Source organism: Echeneis naucrates, chromosome 7 (genome assembly GCF_900963305.1).
Source record: "Echeneis naucrates chromosome 7, fEcheNa1.1, whole genome shotgun sequence".
NCBI lineage: Eukaryota > Metazoa > Chordata > Actinopteri > Carangiformes > Echeneidae > Echeneis > Echeneis naucrates.
In genome coordinates, this window is record NC_042517.1 from 10405927 (window position 1) to 10426940 (window position 21014).

At 39.9% G+C, this 21014-nt stretch overlaps 1 protein-coding gene across 2 annotated transcripts in view; it reads right to left on the reverse strand.

The window, feature by feature from the left end:
• LOC115046733 (thymocyte selection-associated high mobility group box protein TOX-like) overlaps nucleotides 1-5454 on the reverse strand; it is a 71852-nt gene extending 66398 nt beyond the window's left edge. For both annotated transcript variants that reach the window (XM_029507302.1, XM_029507301.1), the window contains exon 1: nucleotides 4796-5454. In XM_029507302.1, coding sequence (XP_029363162.1) covers nucleotides 4796-4900 — 105 coding nt within the window. In that variant the 5' untranslated portion in view covers nucleotides 4901-5454. The remainder of the gene's footprint in view (nucleotides 1-4795) is intronic.
• Between the last annotated feature and the right edge of the window lie 15560 nt (nucleotides 5455-21014).

Here is a 21014-nt window from a genome sequence, read left to right on the forward strand (position 1 = left end):
CTAAGCGTTTGATGTCTTATCAATGATCAACTGGGGGTGTTTCCTTTTTTATTGTGAACTGAACAAACTGCATGTAGTTCAAGTGCTCGTGTTGCGTGACAAGACAGCTCACAGACAGCAGTAGTTCATGCTACATATTCTTCTTCTTGAGTATTTCTTATCATTACCAAATCAACATTTAACCACCCGGTTGCCAACTCTGCAGCAGATGCTGGTGCTCTTTCCTTCTCTGCCTTCTTCTGCAGTACCAGTGAGAATGCCATCGCACCGCCTCATGGGAGAGCCCGGGCAGACTAATGTACTCACACCACAGTGGGGCGACGAGTCATAATTATGGGAACAGACGTGGAGGGGGATGCACCGGTACCCACCAACGAGCAAGTAGCTTACTGGCACCAACAGGGCCTCTCACCACCACCACAACCATATATACATACATACATACATACCGGCACACTCTCTCGAAGCAACAGAGAGCATTGAAATGAGGAAGAGAAAATCATTATTGAAATCCTGAATAGGTTATTACAATATGACGTGTCTTGTTCCCTATCATCAATATTATTAAATAAAATAAAGTCACAACAACAGATTCCACATCTGCTCTTTCATCCACATTGGGGCTGGTTGAGAAAGGAACTTCTCACACAGTCACAGTCAAGACATCTCTGTGCCATATGCAGGCTATGTGACGACTCAGCCACTGTCAGAGCCTATTTCAGTTTTACTGAAATTATTTCAAATGGTTGGAATCCCTATTAAAAATCCTCCTCCGTGTTTCAGGACAGGGAAAATATGATTTAGTGGCTGTTTTTGCTGTGCCCCAGCTCAATATGTGTCACTGACTGGCCCTTGCTGTGGTATGCATGGCCTTCCTCTGCACAGGACTATGAAAGCAATTGTGACTGTGATTCTGTAGTCAGCAAAACGCTTGAATGGCCCTGAGTTAGCACGCGCACACACACACACACACACACACTCACACAGTGTACCCATACTGGGCCACTGATTACTTCAACCCATTTGACTCTCACTCATCCTTTGATTCTCCCTCCCTGCCTCTCTGTCACATACCACAGAGTGTGTCATTAGCTAACAGCAGCAACATCACTCAACATAAACATATACCACAGCCTGTTTTCCAAGGAATGCTTCATTTGTCAGGCATAGTAGTTAAAAAATAACACTTGTACACTTAGCCAAAACCAAAAACAAATATGTCTGTGTTTATTCAAGAGCTCATTTCACTTGAGGATGAGTTGATGGCAAATGACTGAATATGTTAATTAAGTACATACATGGCTGTCCTGTCCTGTATTAAATAAAATTAAAACTGAGATAAGGTATTCAAATGGAGAACATCATTTCCCAGCTTATCTGAGGCAGAGGAGACCACCAACTAACAAAGCCAACTCTTCAATCATACCCTATCTAAGCAGATATCAGTTGTTGGAGGATATATGAGCTGGGTGGGGCCTGGCTGTATAAACACAGAGCCTAGTCTGTCTGCACGTCATGCTAGTGCTATACTGTAGGCAGCAACTCACCTCAGCAGCAGCAGTCACTACTGTTTGATTAAGTTATTCAAATAAAGGAGCAGACACTGTGTTCCCATTTCACAGAGCAAACTAAAAATGCAGGACAAACAAACAGCCACAGAGCAATTACAGCTGTACATGCTGTTTGAGACAAGACGCATCTTTCAGTGCTCTCTGCAATACATAAACTGCAAATTAGTAAGTATCCATACTGTGCCTATGAGTAATGTATGGCCAGTGCAGTCTGTAAGGCAGCAGAAGGCAGCATTACAGAAACCTGTTCTAATGGTATTATTTTGTGTAATATCTCCCCAGCTGTGGGAGAGAACCACCGTCATAAAAGACACACACACACACAGCGAAACAAAGTGAGCGCTAAATGTATTGAAGTGAGCATCTTCAGGGTTATTTATGGATCTTTCTGATTCATCTCACTCTGCACTTGAACTACTGCTTCTGCTCATTTTATGCAGCTCCTTGTCGCTGCATATTACTTAAAAAAAAAGCGATGGCAGTAAGTTAATTTTTTTTCCCTCTTTGCGAAACATTTTTTGTTCTTTGTAGGCAACACTAGCAAAGTAAGGGAAATGGCTCACAGTGAATGGTCATGCTGACTGAGGTGAAAGAAAGAAAGAATACGTCCCAAACGCTCATGCACATGAAATATTGTGACTGAAACAAGCTGATTCTCCAAATTAGCAGTGTGTGACAAAGGATGAAAGCATGACTGCCACACATGCACCCTGGAGGTCACGTAAACTTGGTAATTACTCAAACTAGGCTTGTGTCCGCTCACACTTTTTGCAGTTATTCGATGACACACACACACAGAACAGATTTGCCAACAAACCGACTAAAACGCTACAATGCGAGCACATGTTCATTTTACCCAACTCCAACTGAGCTAGTGTGTGAGTCACAGTAACACTATTAATTTCACAGCAATAAAAAGGAGAAAGGTTTTCTGCTGCTGGAATTAGCTTTTTTCTTTTTGTAAGAATATCCAATAATGGCTATAAAAGGCTATAAAAATAGTTGCTAAATTGAAAATATCTAACCAAGAGCTTCTTTTCCTTCAAAATATTTGATTGTTTTGCAAACATTATCCCAAAAGAATATTTTCAAGCTAAACTGGAAGCTTACAAACACACCAGTAAATTCTGCTAACATCCAAAATGTATCTACATGAATATGCAAAGTAAGCCCATAAAAACAATTGACCTTAATACTATGATTAGCCTTTTGCCTCCACTTTGCTGAAGTGAGAGACCTGGGCTGAATTTGAAATTGGCCAACCAAAGCTGTCAGGGCTTATTAGTACCAGGCACATCTGATCTGTAGATACAAAACCTAAATGACAAATCAGACGTCCTTCTAATGCCACAGCCAGTTTGACAAGCATTTGAGTAGAGGAACTTGACCCAGGACAGTGTGTTTACAGAACAGCCAATGATCCCGACTAGTCCTGGCTTCATTTGCATCTCTTGTGAAGGTAGTTATTGTTACATGCATGCATGCATGCAGTGTTAAGAAAATTAGACCTCCCCTTGTGGAAAGTCCCTCAGTAAAAGGACTGGAGGCATTTCAATAATTCAGATAAACACTTGTAATTTTAAGGGGTGTCGCGCTTTAAACAGTTGGTGTCACTTTCTCTCTTGTAAAAGAACTAGATCATCCAATATCTAATGTCTTTGTTTCTGGGATTCATGCAGCGTGAGGATATGAGCATTTTCTTGGGATCGACATGGTGAATGATCCTAATTCACCTTACCTAAGAGATAAGACAGTCGGACAGTTGCATGAGCCCCTTCGTGTGTCGCAGGTGTAAACCTGCCTTAAATGTAGACAGTTTTATACAAACCTGATTTCATCTCCTGATAGCGTCTTTCTTTCTTTTGATGTTGAGCCAGCTATGCGCAAAGATTAACGTATGTCAAAACAAAACAAGAAAAAAAAGAAAGAAAAAAAAAACACAAATGTGAAAGCTGGAGATGATCTGTTAAGTTAATTACTGGAATTTTCCCTTCAGTTACAAAGATTTTCCATTGCCCACACAAGTGAGAGACAAACATCCCCAACATCACTGTCATACCTGAAAGCCCTCTTTATCACAAAAAATATGTTAAAGATCTCCACACCATCTTGGTGTGAGAGGAACTTCATCTACCTACAGCAGCAGGTCAGCATCCAGAGCCTGTTGGATGTGGCTCAGGGTAAGTGACCAACAACATAGTCTCGTTTAGATACTGCAGATGGCTGAGGTGCTGGAAACACTGGTGGGGAGCTGCATGTCTGCTAATTAAACAACTTAAAACTATTTTCCTGCTATTTCCACCGGGTATATGTTGTTTGTGGTTCTCATTAGTACTTTTTCTGTCAGCTTATCTGACTTGGTGATGTTTTAAATCGCTTGTGGCAGGTTTTCTCAGTAAGATTTGAAGTGTTGCCACATCTTTCTGCTGGGATTTTTATATCAAGATTGCTTCGGACACTGGCTATTGTTCACTATTTATTATATTGTTTTCCTGCCGTAAAATGTCAAAATACAAAAATGTTCACCACGTTTTGAATGCCTGCGCACTTGCAAAGGACGTGGTGCAGTTCACAAGCCAAAAGCCGCGGGTTGTCAAAGCTGAGAGAGAGAAAAGAGTGATACTTGTACCAGCCAGACTCTGTGGTTTCTTGTTACAAAGTGATTAACAGTACATTACTGGCACACATCCACTTAATCGTTGAACTCCCGGCGGAAAAGCATGTAAGCTATAAGAAATCATAGAGAGAGCAGCTCATGTTGGAGCAGAGAGCAGAGTGGGACAGTATGGATCCTATACAGTCCCTGGTATTCCACATCGGGTGGGACACTTAATGCCAGCTTTGTGCAAAACACAACTGCACAATCTCGAGGGAGAAATAACATAATAACCTTGTTGGTTTGAGGGGAACAAAAAGAGAAAAAAGTTGGACTGCAAATTTTCTTTCAGCAGCAGAATAGAAAGATTGCACCCTTGGGTGGAAAGTAGTAGCACATACTAAATCTCTGTCCTTTTCCACACTAAATTCTACATTTAAAGCAGCCTATTCAAGCGCAGGTCACTTTATTTGCTGACACTTGACATTTTATTTATTTAATTATTTTTTACTGTGCAACTGTGCGTTTGGAGCAAAGTGAGCGTGGACAGGCGGTGTCCAGTGGCTTTAGACAGTTAGACAGGTGAGACATGAGGCGTTTGGGTGCTGTACGGTGCACGGTTATTTACCTTGTTCGAGTGGTAATAGTCCAACGAGCTCAGGCAACTCGGATCAGTCGGTAGGGAGCATGAACCCACGTTTGCCGGGGGCGCAGGGTAAAATCTCACGTCCATCTCAGGTTGTGCGAGACTGAAGGCATGAAATCACTTTCAGCGTCTTTGACTCACTATTGTCTGAGCAAAAAAAAAAGAAAAAAGAAAAAAAAACACACACACACACACACACACACAACGCCGGAGCAGGAGAAGTGGGGGGAGTCTTGATTTTTTTTTTGTTGTTTTGGGTTTTTTGTTTTGTTTTTTTTTTTGTTGTTTTGCTATTGTTTCTTCTTGTCGACACACTCTTCCCCCTCACATCCGTCCGCGGCCGAACTTCGGCACCAACTCTGGAGATGCGCAGTCCTCCTCGGAGCTCCGCGCCGGGATGCGAAACGCTCCCTCACTCACTCAAAGCTGGAGAGTAGAAATTTCACGGATACGCACGTGTTGGCCAAAACTATCCTCCTGTTCCCGAACAAATAAAAAATGTAAAAAAATAAAAATAAAAAATAAAAGCAAACCTCCAACTTAGATCCTTTCTTATCAGATATATTTCTACGGCTGAGCGTAAAACCTGCAGCCTCTTTAGTTTCTTTTCCCCTCTCTCTCTCCCCCCTCACTGCTCTCTGGATTCCACACAGGCTTTGTTATGGAGGTGCATATTCTTGCATCGGTTCCAGTACAGAAGTGGTTGGACTTCCCTCTGCCATGCGACCTCTGCCGATGATAAACGGGAAAAAAAAGAGGAGGGGGGAGGGAGGGAGGGAGGGAGAGAAGGGGGAGGGGAGATTGGTGGCTGCCTTGGCAACCGTTCTCCTTTCTGCAACTGCGCGCTCCTGATTAGCTGGAAATGTAGTAGTGTGCACGGCTGTGCATTATAAAGCGCACTCCGCTTCCATCAGTGCTTCATAAAGGCTTCCATTTGAGTTATTGTGCCAAGGTGGATGGGAGGAGGTTGCACAGAGTGTCTCTCTCTGTAGTTTCCTTTTTTTTATGTATTTTTATTTTTGCATTGGCATGGCTACAAAATGACAAAATGACAATGTGTGTGTGTGTTGAAAGCTCCTGATTATAATGGCTAGATTAAAGTCATAGGACTGCTGTGAAATTTTCTTTGCTATAAACCCCTTCGTTTTATAGAGTTGTTAATCATTAAAAAAAAAAAAATGAAGTCGGTAATAGTTATCATAAAGTAGTTTCTGTGTAGAATGGTGCTTTAATTTATGTGTTATTTTAATTAAAAGAAACTAGAACATATTCAACTAAAGCTGTAATATTAACCTCACACAGCAATGCAGAGCAGCACACTCTTAACAATGAGCACTTGGGAAAGTGTGTGTCTAGTGTGCCAAGCGTGGAATATGTACAGGGAGGTTTAATCTTGTATTGGTATACAGTTGTAAATGTGTGTGGGGAGAAGCCGGGGCTGTGTGAGCCGCGCTTCTGACAGCTCACTGAATGTGATGGATAGCACACCCTTGCCCTGTGATGTGCATGCACATTTGATGTTGAAATGGCCTATCCACAGGACCATTGTCTTTCAATCATGTCAAGGCAAAGTACAGAACAGAGCACATTTTCTGCTGCCTGGCGTTATTACTATGCCACAGTTTACAGCACCATCCGTACAGCCTGCCTGCACAGAAATGTTCCTTATTCTCTTGTTTCAACAGAACCTAATTTGAACTGTTTTTAGGGATGCATCATCATTAAAAAAAAGTGAAACTATAACCTCTTTATCATTCAGCAACAGTGTTGCAGACAGGCTTTCATTAGATGAACCTGGGTGTGAATAGAGGAGCTTGTAACGTTTGAGAAGGGTACAATTGTTTTTACTCAAACGTTGACAGCAGCATCTGCCCACTGCTACAGCCCTGATGTTCCCAACCTTCAGAAATGTAAAAAGCTGGTCATTATTTGAGCAGGTCTATTATGCTACAGTGCAGCCTCTGTACTTTACACTGTGGGCCTTCACCGGTAGGCATGTCCTGCTACTCTCGCCCCCGGCACAGCCCATAGAGGGTTAACCACATGGCTCAGTGCCATGGCTTCATGGGAATGGAATGTGGAGTGCTGTGTGTGTGGGGCTCCTTTCCCAGCATCCCTCACTGCCCAGGCGCATGCTAATGATCAGTATTATTGAAGCACAATTGATGGGCTAGCAACCAAACAAGAGAAACTAATTACTACTAAGGCTTTATTGTCCTTTAATTACTGAAGCTCTATGGCAATTAGTGCTGCACAAAGATGCAGCCCTACTTTAATCTCACATAAAATGTGATGCAGATGAAAAAATTTGCAAGATGAAAGGTAGATAAGATAATTTGGCTTTCGGTTTGTTCTGCAGAAATGAAGGCTGATTTGAGTAAAGTGTAGGAGAACAAAAGGACTGCTGAGGGTTCTACTAATTTAAACTGAAATCATCTCAAAACTGAACTGGCACGTGGTATTTCTGTGACCTTGAATAGCTAAAACTAAAAAAAAAAAAAAAAAAAAAAAGACAAAAAGAAGAAGTGACAGAGCTGAAGAATATTTCTTAAAGTTACAATAGAAATGATTCTCCCAAGCCTGAAGTCTGTGCTGTCATTGATGACTTCAAGAACAGTAAGGAGAAAAAAAAAAATGCACACACACTGGTGGGTTTGCTGCTGTGAGTGTTGGCATGGTGGAGACAGGAGATGATAAAGTCCTTGTACAGTCTCCATAATCAATGTGGTTTGGAAATGAACATTTTATCTTCCCTTTTGCAACACTGAATGACTCTCAAGAGCGCCTGTGGTTCTTTAACAACTAAGACCAAACATGAAATCTGTTTCTGCATCATTACTGAACATCATTTTTAAAATATAAACTTTTCTACGGCGCAGTAATATTTTTCTTACAACACTATTAGCGCTCCATGAGAGTAGGCGCTGCAAACTCCTTCTGCCTACCACTTCTAACTTTTCACAACATTATAAGTGCCATGAGCCTCATAGAGCATCATTAGCCCCAATTTATGAATCATTAAAGCCATTCCAAGATGATCACACTGCATAAGCCGCAGTAGCTTTCAGTTACACAAGTAGGGAATTCATAAACAATGAAGTCACAGCTTTACAGGATCAGATCAGTAATTTCCTCTCTGGCCACAGCATAAACAGTACTAAGACTTTATACAAGTATGTAAGTGTAATAAATTTAAATATTTGTTTTTCCACTATTGTAAGATATTTGAAATGCATGCTTGTAAGTAATGCATTTCATGGAAATGTAATAAATAAAAACAAAAACTTGAAGGTAGCAGCTCATAAAGAAATGGGGGGCGCAGAGCCAGTGTAATAGTTCAAGCAAAGGTGGACCTAAGACACAGTAAGAAGCTTAATGGTGTGTTTTTGTTTTTTTTTCCCTCACCTTTGCTCATTGACTATTTGAAGATTAATTCATTTTTTGGTGGTTTTGGTGGAAAGTGTAAAGTGATTCTGTAGAACTTTTGCACAAAGCACTACAAAAAAGAAGGAAATTACATAATATTTTTGTCTGGCACAAAGTTCTGTGGGTGAAAATGTAGGTGTTACAGTGTTGTTGTTTTTTTCTTCTTCTCTACAATAAACCTGTGACAAAGTTTTGCCAAGCCTATTAATATTTTTCAGATTTTATAGTTTCTGATCACACACACGCAGCCACATATATGTGAAAACGTCAATCTGTTTGTGTTTGACAGAGAGAGAGTGAGACTAACTTGTTATTTAAAGGCCTTTAACTAAGTATAAAATGTAGAGTATGTGAGTTTTGAATGAATTTTTCTTTATTTAAGAGGGTTTAAAAAAAAAACACAAAGTCGATATTTAGTAGAAGTAGTTTAGACAGTAGATTTAGATAACAACACGCACCATTTACAAAAAACAAAAACATTCTTAAATTCTGCCAAACTTGTTTTCTATTCCTGACGTACACATGACACACCCACAGAAGCGGGTACTATCTGGCATTTAGCATAATATGATCTGTGCATGCAAACCGTGTGCCTAAAGGTGGTTGTGGTGAGGTGCATGCAAATGTAATTCATGGAAAATGTTTGTCTCACACTTTAAGTTCTCAGTACATGTTCTCCATAAACTGAGCAGAATTATTTTCTCACACACGCAATTCGAGTTACATCATGCGAGTCAGTTAGGTCTCTTTATTACTAATCCCACACTGCCTGTCTGCTGCACTTGTAGCTGTCCGACAATATTGAGGTGGATAGTAAAGACAAGTGTGAGAGGTGTCTCACGGTTAATAGAGCAGTAAGTTACATCATAGAAACATATAAACAATCTCTCAATCACCTGAGGGACAGCCTTCAGGCCCAGCTTGCTGACCTTTGACCCCTGTGCCAGGGTGGACTGACTCTGCTTGTTTGAGCAGGGCATGGGAACCTGCAGTGTGCCCTGAGTATGACAGCAATCTGGTCCAAGACTACAAATAGCCATTAAGATAATGTTTCTCAGATCATTAATTTGTTCAAGGATAACAGAATGAGTTGTAACTGTCCTGTCAATCTGTCCTGCTTGTCATTTTAACTGTGGTAATACAGTATGAGACATAAGCCAATGTCTTCCTCTGTACGGCTCTCTGTTGGAATAGATGTTGAATTCTCTCCGCACTGCTTTGCTGACAAGGAGGTCACGACCCAGCTTCCCCACAGGACAGCACCCACACTCCTTTGCAGGACTCTAAGCCTCTGACATCTGAACCACTAAAAGATTATGTCCATGTGTGGGTCTTTTAAAAAAAATGTATTCCATTCATGGAAAATGCTGACTCCCCATCAGAAGCGAGCTGCAGTACAGTAGAGCTGTAAATCTGAGCCAGCACTGAAGAAAAACGCCTGAATATGATTTGACTGACATTATGTCCTCATTGTGTCATCCACCTAGCAAATCACCCTGAAGCATAATTAAGCAAAATCACCACAGGGCTTACATGCATTGACTCTTGATTTGGTAAAAGAGACGTGTATACCTTTCCCCATTGCATGAAGGGCTGAAGGAAGACAGAGAAGCTCAGTGAAAGAGAGAGCAGACTTGTCAGTCTGACCACGTTTCATTTAGCACTTCATTTCAAGGAAATTCAAGAGACTCTTTTAATTGCCTATAGCATTTCAGCTCTCATTTGAAGAAGAATGTGTTGGTGTCTGCAGGAGCTTTGTTCAGTGTTTTCATATCATTAAAAAGGCCAACATTTGCACATGGTGATAATGTCAAGTGAGTTAAAGTTTCATTTCTTGAACACTGTTTGTGTAAAAATAAGAGCCAGAAAGAGTATTGTTTTGATTTCCAGTGTCTCTCTAAAACAAGTTAGATATTTGCTTGAGATTTTTATTGTTACTCTTATTATTTTATTTTTATTTGGACACAGTCTGTGCCATGGATATGACTGAGGGCATGTTTTGTGCACATGTAGGAAAATAGAACCAATTCTTATTTTTTCTACTTGGCAAGGCACATGACATCATTTGTCGGTACAAATTGTCATTCAAGCGGGGGAGTCATCTCTATATAGACAAATTCAAGCATCCAATCATGGTCCCTTTCAGATGAGCAATTAGGATTCTTTTTGAGTAGTTCAAATTATAGATGTTTTTTACCAAGTGAGGAAAAATGAACAAAAAATGAGGCTAATTTGAATGCTGGCATCTTTTTTAATTTGACATAACAGCAATAACAACCATTGAAAGACATTTTATCTTCCAGTGGCTGCACATTTTTTGAATTTTTTGGTCAACAGTCAACATTTTATTTCTGTTAACATCCTTTCTCAGGAGCTGTTAACCTTCACAGCTTTCAGCAAACTGATGCTTAATTCCATTTTTTAGAGATCTGCAGACATTCCAACCAACCACTTTGTATAAAAACCATTTTTATTTTCAGTCTCAGATGAAGTCAAGACATGCAGATTCCATGTAATCTCTATCATGCATGGCGATGAAACAATGCTTTTGCTCCTCATGTTCCAGCCATTGATTAAATGAAGCATACTTGATGTTTATCTGGGTTGAAAGAGGATCTTGAACTGGCCTCTGGCCAGGTCCTGTGGGCTGTGAAATAAGGAAACAAACATGATAAATTTATTCCAGACATTGAAATGATTTATTTGGTCTAAAATATGCAGATGACCTCTGAAAGTTTTATTTAATCCAATCATCCAGTCATTCTGGATGCTAAATACTTAACTTTTAAATAAGCCATGAAGCAGTATTTCACTCAAAAGATTATGTTATCATGTGGCAAAGCAATCATAAATCCAGTACGATCTCTTAAAAATTATAATGGGTGTTGATATCACAAATAAAAGAAGCATGTGAAACCCCACCCACAGACAGTTGTCCAGTCATAACTGCTTAACAATAGGAATGGACATGGCAGACAGCTGTGCCCTGCTCTTTATTGGATTTGGGAATTTTACACGACCCCAGCCAATTATTCCAACATGGGCAATTAATCCAACCCACCATTAATTTCACCAAACGTAGTCCTGTCATGTCTCAAGCTCTGCTAAAAGTGAGAAATAAAAATAGAACATATAGCATTGAATAAAAAATAACTTGAGACTTGCTTTTCCAAGTATTTAAACTTTACACCAAACAAATTAGCTTTAAAATGAAATATGGAAAAAGGTTATACTGTAATCTAAAGAGTCCTTACCTGTGTGTCTGAGATGTGGATCACCAACAAGCCCCAGTCTTTTAGTTCAATGTCACGTAGAAAGAGAAAATTTTTCAAATTTTAAAATGCATTTTACTCAATAAAAAGAGTTAGGAACATAACACTGCTATCTAAACCGGCTAGTCATCTACAAATAATAAGGTGTGCAGACAAGAGTTGTCATTCCTCTCAAATTTATACTTTTTACTAAGCAACAAAATAACTTTCCACCAAACAGACAGGGTATTAAGATGTCGAGGTGTCGGTGTGGTTAGTAATTGCTAAAAATCATTTCTTTAGTCAGAAAGGTTGAACATGATTAAGGCCTCATTCTGGGAACAGGTAATTAGCTTGTCACAACACCAGTAAACCAACAGCTAAAATGCCAATATAAACATCTGTCTGTTTTTTTTTTTTCTTTTTAAACTGACATGGGTCAGAGAAACTCAAATGAATCTTTTGTCCTACAGGCAATTGAGTACAGCTTGAAGAATGAACCCACAAATCAAGGTCACGTTCCTCACGCCGTCTCACCTGGCCTTTATAAAGGGACAGATTGTAGTATTATAATCTCCATTTACAAGTGGATTCTTGTGGCGAGAAATGTCTAGGAATATGAGACAGGAGGAAAAAAAAAATGTGTGTCATGGTGAATGTCCCCTGAAAACCTAACTGCTCATTCTCAAGCTTGTGTCACATTGGACAAATGACAGAATTTTTCTTTTGCACCAAGTTGGCAGCGGTGTTATTGTGCATAAAGTGAACTCAAACAACCCAAGGTTCAGTGCAGTGCACGCTCTTCTCCTGCAGCACAGTCAACACTACTCTATGTTTGATTCTGATAGGAGCAAAATCTCCAGATTTTCCCTCCGTGCTGAATTCTTGTTAATCTCCTCCTTCCATCTTTCCTGGCATTAACCAGCCAGAAGACTTGAAAGAGATGCAATTTTTATGCAATTTTGACCTATTGTAGAGAGAGTGCCTGTAGGGAGGCCTGAGTGGCTTATAATGTATTAGTACACTTAGCACTGATGGTTTGGACCTCTATCAGCCTGGGAGGAGTGGCATTGTTGCAGGATGGAGAAAATAGTTTCTCATCGGATCCCTTGAGAGATTGGAGATCAGAGTATTATCGACGCTACCTTGCAACAGGGTGAGGATTTGCTCTCCGAGATGGGCAGAGTTGAGCAGAAGTAGATGTACTGTATGGGTCTTTGTGTCGGACACGACTGCCGGCATGAATAAAATAAGGCAGTTTGAACATGGTGTTCAACACTATTTGGGAACAACAATATCCTTTTAAGAGTAATTTCACTTAGGCTGTCTGTCCTCCCCACCCTCAGCCCTTCTTTCTGTCCCTTTTGCAGACACAAACAAACACACCCAGACTCACGTTTTCAAGGGTGAGAGAATGCAAATGTCGCCATTACCAGTGAACACAGAGGCTGGGGGGAGAGAGAAGAAAGAGGGAGGGAATAGGATAAAATCCATCAGATTTGATAGCATGGTGATGTAGATAATGTTTTCTCTTTTCAGCTCAGCTCAGAGAAAAGAATGCAGAACACTACCACTTTCACTCTCTCAAATCCTCTGTTCTGAATGAATGGAAACACAATGTACCGAGTTTGCGTGTCTAACATGTCTCTTTGTGCGCAAACACTGCGCCCTTTTACCTATCAGAATGATTGCCCCACCATTATGTGATTTAATGGTAAAACACACATACTCTTAATCCTCTACTAGAGCAGCGTAGCCGGGCTTATAGTCGACAGGAAAAAAACAAGAAAGAAAAAAGAAAAAGAACATAATTAACCAGCTTCTCATCTGTTTGCACAAATACGACAGAAAACCCCTCAAAAACAGCTCAACGCTACGGTAATTTGCCGCACAGAAACATTGGAAAACAAATGTGTTCAGGAAATGTAGATGGGTTTTTAAGGTCTGAAAGCCACAGCTGCTTGGCAAGCAGAAGCTGGCTCCTTTTGTCTTTTATCTTCTTCTGTAATGTGCACAGGTGCTGCTTAATTCAATTGGAGAACGTTGCCATGGTTTTACATTAATATATTTCCATGTTACCATTACGACTGTTGTCATGGAGATGATGGGACCTATTTGAACTGAAAGCAGAGATGGTTTTATGGGGGTATCGCTCTCTCTCTCTCTGACTGTCTTGCTGTCTCTCTCCCACTCTCTCCTTCTCTTTTTCTATCTCTCTTTCTCTCTCTTTCTCTCTCTCTCTCGTTCGGTTGCTCCATGTCAAGTCACTTGGTACGCAGCCAGATTTAAAGCTTGAAAGCTTGACTTCGTTGTTCATTCCCCCCACCCCACCTTCTTCTTTTTCTTTTTTTTTTTACTGGTTCTAACTCAGTAATGCTGGAACAGAAGATGCATTTCAATCGTACCTGGCAACCAACACATTCAAGGCTAAAACAGAGTTCTCATTATCTCATAATGGGGCTTTCATGGCACTCTGTCCTTCTGCTGGGATGGGCAAATCCAATCCAGTATTGTGCACAAGAATCGCTCAAACACATGGCAGAGAAAAGAATTTTCAGTAATGTTCCCATTGACTTTTTTCATTACCTATGAACCCACATTGATTGAATGTCTATTGAATCTCAAGAGAAAATGGTTACAGAAGAAAATGAACAGGCTAATCAGGTACAAAGGTTGGGCTGCACTGGAAATGGAATTTGCTCAAAATCAAAACAACTATGTAAAATGCAGACATTTTTTTGAACATAGCCTACTACCAACATCTAATTGAGACTCGGTTATTCCAATTAAAGTAATTGCACACTTTCATAAAATCAATACTGCTCCCTGGTAACGTAATTGCTTCTTTCAATCAATTTGATGCATTTTCTAGAACAAAAGGCAAAGCAGGGGTATTCAATTTACTCAAGCATACCAAAGTTGATGGAATGCTTGTATTGGCTATTAAAGCAATGGTTATTTTCTTCTTCTTAAGGATGCCAGTGGAATATCTTCTGAGGAAAGTTCAAAGTCACCTTGTTATCTCAGGATTTTGTCTTAGAATCCACTGTAACTCATTATATCCACACACACATGAGCAGAAACATATTAGTACCCCGGTGTCTCTGGAATGAGATGGAAAATGTATCACAATATAAAAACACTAAGTACAAAAAACCTTACTAAAATCAACGCTAGCTTTTGCTAATGAATATGCTTGCAAACATACACACATACAGATGCAGAGACGCACACACCTTGGTTTGAAGGTCCAAACAAACACAGGAAATATCTAACAAAAGCCCCCATGAGAAACTGGGCAATTCTGACAGCTTTGATCCATCAGCAAACCATAATGCATAGCAAAGTTATGTGTGTCCTACTTTTCTTTGCAGTAACTGAGTTTGAAAAACATCCTCTGAATTTTTACACATACAGTATTTCAGGCCACTCTCCTCTCAGTACTGTGGCGAAATGAAATAAAGAATTGAAAATAGGTTACAGTCAGTGTCTTTCTTCTTCTCTCTTCATCTCTCTCACACACACACACAAGCACGTGCACAAACATGCATACAGTTTCACATTCAGACACATCACGCTGCACAGACATACAGAAAAATGCACATTTAAGCCACCACCATTTTCATTACAGTTTTTTTATTTTTTATTTTTTTGGATAATGAAAAATGTCTGATATGAAACTTTGGACTTGCAGCGCAGCACCCAGCTTTCTGCTATTCTTATACAAACACAAAGTGACAAGATGGTTACTCTCTCTGCACACTGACAGTTCATTCCAGACTAGGAAAAATGTCAAAAATGTTTAGTCACGGCTGAGTGGACTTAATTACCGTCCTCTAGGCTGCCACAGAACTCAGTGCCACTAATGGTCCCGAGCTACAGATAAAATTCCATTTACAAGAATGTTGCAGCCACAAGATCTGATTTGGCCAATATGAAATATTTACTTGATGTAATTAAAGTGACAATGCTTATCACCCTTTTGCCCTCTTCCCAAAAAAAAAAAGAAAAAAAGAAAAAGAAATTGCCCTGTTAAGATAAATATCAAGACAAAGATCGCTGGGCTTTTAGGATGAGATGTGTTTAATATTTGTTTTGTCAGGGGATAATTGGAAAAGTGTTGTGATTAGTGATAATTTCCAACTTTTATGACTAATTATATACACAGAGACATAACAAGGTTACTTCAAGGGATTAACAAACAACATTGTTTATGAACCTAACTAACTAATGTGATTTTTCCATGATGGGTGAAATCTAAATATCTGAATCAGAACAATTAAATCTTTCATTTCTTCACCCTGAGATTACCCTGTTATTCTAAAAACATACAGAAGTATCATGAGCGAAACAGAAGAACAGAAACACGTCTCAAACTCTTCCTTTTACACATAACAAAGAGTAGTCTTTTTAAGGTTTGTTTACATCAGCAATCTTCAGTGTACACACACACACACCCACACACACACACACACATATATATATATATAAAAATGCAGTACAAACAAAACTACAGAGAGAGCCTAATTTGTGGTAACCATGTACCAATTAACAGTATATTGAGTAAAAGCAGTATTTGTTTTCATAACTGTAATTATCATGGCCCCCTGCTTAGCCAGAGATGGGCTGGGTTGCTTTTTCATTGTTGGGAATACTGCGATTTTATTTATTCATGGCAACACAGAAACTCAATCAAACAACATGAAAGGTTTATGTCTCTTAACACAAACTAAACCTTCAGCAGTGACTGGCCGCTTCATCTACCCATAAGCAAACACACGCAGCACCCAGGTAATGAAAATTTAGAAGCTTTCATTGACGCGCCTTTTCTCTTGTATGAAAGCATGCACCTCAGATAGCCTGTGGTTTTCCCTCATGGGAGCTAATGTTTACCTGCCAGGCTACTGCGTAGAAACAGTCCTCGAGGAATTTTTTTTTTTTAAATATTCATACATTCACATTCTTATTCATGCACTTATTCATTTTTTTCCTCCAAGTCACTGCTGCAGAGCTGCTTGATGATAGCGCTGTTTAACCATAAATACATTTTTGCTGCACTTGCATTAGCTCTGCCTGACAGTTCTGATGCCATCCTAATACAGTTGCTCGATGCATTCAAATATGAAACGGCAATTCTCGCAGAATCACTGAGCCCTCAAAGGGAACAGTGTCATTAAAAGCCATTTTTGGGCACTGTGAATGTCAGCACAACATTTCATGCCAATCAATCAAATGATTGTTGATATATTTCAGTCCGGACTAAAGTGGTGGACCAAAAAAAAAAAAAAAAAAAAACAAGTCACTGGCATTCCCAGCTCTGTGTGGTTGTTATGGCTAAAAGTCTGAGCCTTAATATCTAATAGAGCATATGCAATGAACTGACGATTCAGAATGAAACACACAGGAAGCTGCTGCTCTCACACTCAGAGATGAGCTGCTGTATGGGCCATTGTGCCTCTCCCCGTCCTCAACATCCATCATGTAAAAATGAGTTCATATGCATCACTGCTAACATAATGGTTTTAAGAGGCTGAGGGAAAGGCTCACCTAACATGCAGGATGGCACAATAAAGAAGAACCCCCTGACATTAATGAAAACGTATACCATTTAAAACTAGTAGCAGCAGTGGCTGAGAGGAAGATGGAGCATTATTTATTAATAGTAAAAGGCTAAGTGACTGGCTGTTGACAGCACGGGCTATTGTCATACCCTCTTCATACACTTGATCTTCTCTATTTGTTTTGTTTTTTTGTTTTCTGAGAAAAGGAAACAATCAATTTGATACAATATTTTGTATTATCTGTTGTAGCTCTTGTCTTTGCCTCCAATATTTCAAGATAACTCAACTACTTAAGGTGTGAAAAAAGAAAGCTGTTACTTTTGTATAAACACAAGTGTGTGCCCAAAAAACAATGAGATGCTTTGATTACAGATTCACACGTCTCTTCAACAGATATTTTAGGATCTTCATGTGAGTCCCCAGCCCACATGAATTATTTAAGGAAAGTTTACAGCACTAAAGTTTGCAGTTAAATGATTCTACACAGATGATAAATCTTAACTTATATGCCTTAACTCTTATTTGATGTCTCTGTACAAACTGTGAAAAAATACTCAAGAAGTTAATTACCACATGCGAACTTTGTGATTTTTTTTCCCCCGAAAAATGTTAAATTGGTGTAAAACACTTGTCGACTGCTGTCTTGCTGTGTTTTACATCTGTGCCTGCTCCTCCCCAGCCCTACTTTTACAAGTCCATATTTACCTCAATGAGACTAACATGCAAACCCCCCTGCTGTGCACTGTCCTCACTCTCATTCTCCCTCCTTGCCGCTCTCCCTCTCTCCTCATCTCCCTCAGCTTGTAACCTGAATTCAGTAGTGCAGTGGACCAATCGATCACAGGGAGTCCTTTTTTTTTTTTTTCATCCCGGCAATTTTCCTCTGAGGAAAGGGGGAATAATGTGAGCTAACAGTGTGGAAAATCAATGCTCCACTGGCACAGAATAACTTGGAGTCTGGCTGGCAGAGAGCACTGGGCTCCATGAGGCCAGTTTGAGTGATAAAACCACCCCAAGTCCCATCCCTCATCCAGCATGATATGCAGCTGCCCTACACTGCCACACTCGCTTGCAACAATAGCTAAAAAGTCTAATTCCACAAATCCTGTGGACTTATAAGGTGCATGCTCATGCTATGAGGTTTCATGTGCATTATGGCTGTGTGGGTGTAACTGCTTTGTGCTTGAATTACTACTGTGTGTGTCTTATCCGGCATGTACGCACCAAATAACCCATGACCTGTTGGTGACCCAGTCGTTACAAAGTCATGCTGCGCAGCCAAGTTCTATTTCAAATTCTAGCTTCCAAAGATAACGAGTAGGTCATGCTGTTGAGGAAATGTAGATGAAATGATATGATATGAAAAATGATAAATGCTCAACATATTCTGAATATTTTCTATTTGTGCGGCGCACCATAAAAAAATATTACAGTAAGTTTGGGGGTTGAATATTTCTCTCAGTGTATATGAAAATGAAGCACCATTGCTGTCAGACAGAGCGGTATACACAGACATTTCAATATTACTGCAAATATGTTTAAAGGAAAATGTAGGAAGCCACAGGGCGTCTTCTGAAGGACTCTAAATGCATTAAAATGGAATAAAGCAAATCAGAATCTATCATCAGGGCTCTAGACTGATATCTAGACACTGTAAAAGTAAGCAGTGTCTGCATGAACCTTAGGCATATGCAGCCTTGCAGGAAAACAGTACTTGTGTGTATGAAATAGGTTTCATAATCAACAAGAAACTGGTTGACACACTGTCATCTTTCATAACAGTACTGTCACAGGTACACCACAAAGTGTGCTTGTCTGGGTGTGTGTGTGTGTGTGTGTGTGTGTGTGAGTGTGTGTATGTGTCATTTCAATGGTATGCCAACCCTTCTTCAACACCCACACTGGCCCAGACAATTTCAAACCTGCTGATGTTGCTCTCAGTAAAGTTTGCTCAAATGCTCAGATAGATAGATAGATAGATAGATAGGCAGATAGATATATGCTGCAACACTTTACTCATCTTTTCATTAAGGACTGTGTGCTGTAACAAAAGCATGGATCCGCTTGGGAGACATCAGCCACATCTCTACTTGCCAATTATACTTTGCATGATTCCTCCCCCAAATTAGGATGAGCCAAGATGGAAAATGATTCTTGGCATGTCGTGGGCCCTAATTATCCATTGAACAAATGGAAATATCATCAATGTTGTGTTCTTAATCCACCCATAGGCAAAGCAACAAAGCACAGTGAAAGCCTTTTGGCTTGTGAAATTCCCCATGAGTGCCCATCAGTTTGATGTAAGGATCAGCCCCAAGTGCTTCAACACATACCTGCTCATTAAAAGGTTATTTATGACCAATGTGGATCTCTAACTTTGCCACGTTTCTCTGGGACAGATAATATGCTGTTACTAAATAATATGACAAAGGCATCGCAAACGCTAATCTCCTCAGTGCTGAGGAGTGCCAAACACCATGAAAAACAAATAGCATTGTATCACAGGACGCTTTCAATTGTGTTGTTGTCTTTGAAGAGCAGAACTTGAATCATGAGAACATACTCAGTATGAATACGGGAAAAATACAACCTCTCAAACACAGATTGGAAAAAGAAAATATCACCCGTCCAATGTTTCAAGCATCACTTCCATAGCAAGACACAAACAGATCTCTGCAGCTACCTCCAAACGCTTGTTATTCACAAATACACACCACAATGAAACAAATATTATTTTGAAAGAAACTTTAGATATGTTGTGCATTTGCAAATTTGACGTTATAGGAATAGCAGTGAAATAACATTACCATAAGCTTGGTGCAATGCATGCATAATAGATTGTTGTTTTCACTCTGCATATGGCAGGAGCTGGATTCGCTTCAAAGTGCACCAAATTTGCATGATTCAATGTGAGGGATTCTGGGATTAGAGAACCCCCCCACCACCACCACCACCACCCCCTCATTCACGCAGCCTTAGAAAGGTATCACATTCCCACAGATGGTGGGGAACATTGTGAAAATATTGCCATTACGATACAAAAGAGTATGCACAGTAACCTGAGAAAATAAATTCAGAAAGATTTTTTTTTTCTTCTCCTAATTTCACATTTTAAACCTGATCCACAGTCTTAATGAAGTACATGCTACTATAAGATTCTGACATTGTTTTTCATGAGCTTGTTTAGATCTGAAATGAAATGACAAATTGAAATTCATGCAGATGCTGGTTAGAGATTTCAAATATTATTTCTGCTTCTGCGTTTTGACACTCAAGATGTTTGTGATTGAGAGGAAAAGTGACAGCTCTCACACGTGTCAGGGGAGACCAGCATCAACAGACAACACACTCCTGCTTGTTGCTGACATCCCTCACCCTTGTCTTCTATCACTTAAAAATGACAGAAAACAGAGAAAGCTGAGAGGAAGCCCGTTTGACTGCAGACAAGCCCCAGAGGCTGCTCCTGAGCACTGTCTGGAAAATAAAATCAAACTGATACAAAGTATTAACAGCACTCAAAGGTAGTTGTTTAAAACAAATGATACACGAGGAGTGAACTTGAGCAATGTTTGTGAATATGTCTCTTATTTGAAACAACTGCCCTTGTTGCCATGTTTTCGCTGTTTGATTGGGGCTCTGTGCATTCCTAGATAAAGCCAACTGAAGGCATATGTCACAGGAGTTGGGGGTTTTCAATGAACTGTGTACTTTTATGTAAATGACATGCCCATCAAAGATGAGCTGTCCCTCTCCTCACTGGATAACCTGATTATAATTTAGATCAGGATGTCCATCTGTTGAGTGAGCACCCACGTAATGCATCCTCCATACAGGATGACTGAAGCCGCCTTCTGTTTTTCTCTATACTGAGGGACAATATCAGACAAAAAGTTTTGTTTACGTCTCCGTTCCTTACATTTCTGTGCATTTCAGCCAGAATTGTGAGCAAATTATGTTTCGAGT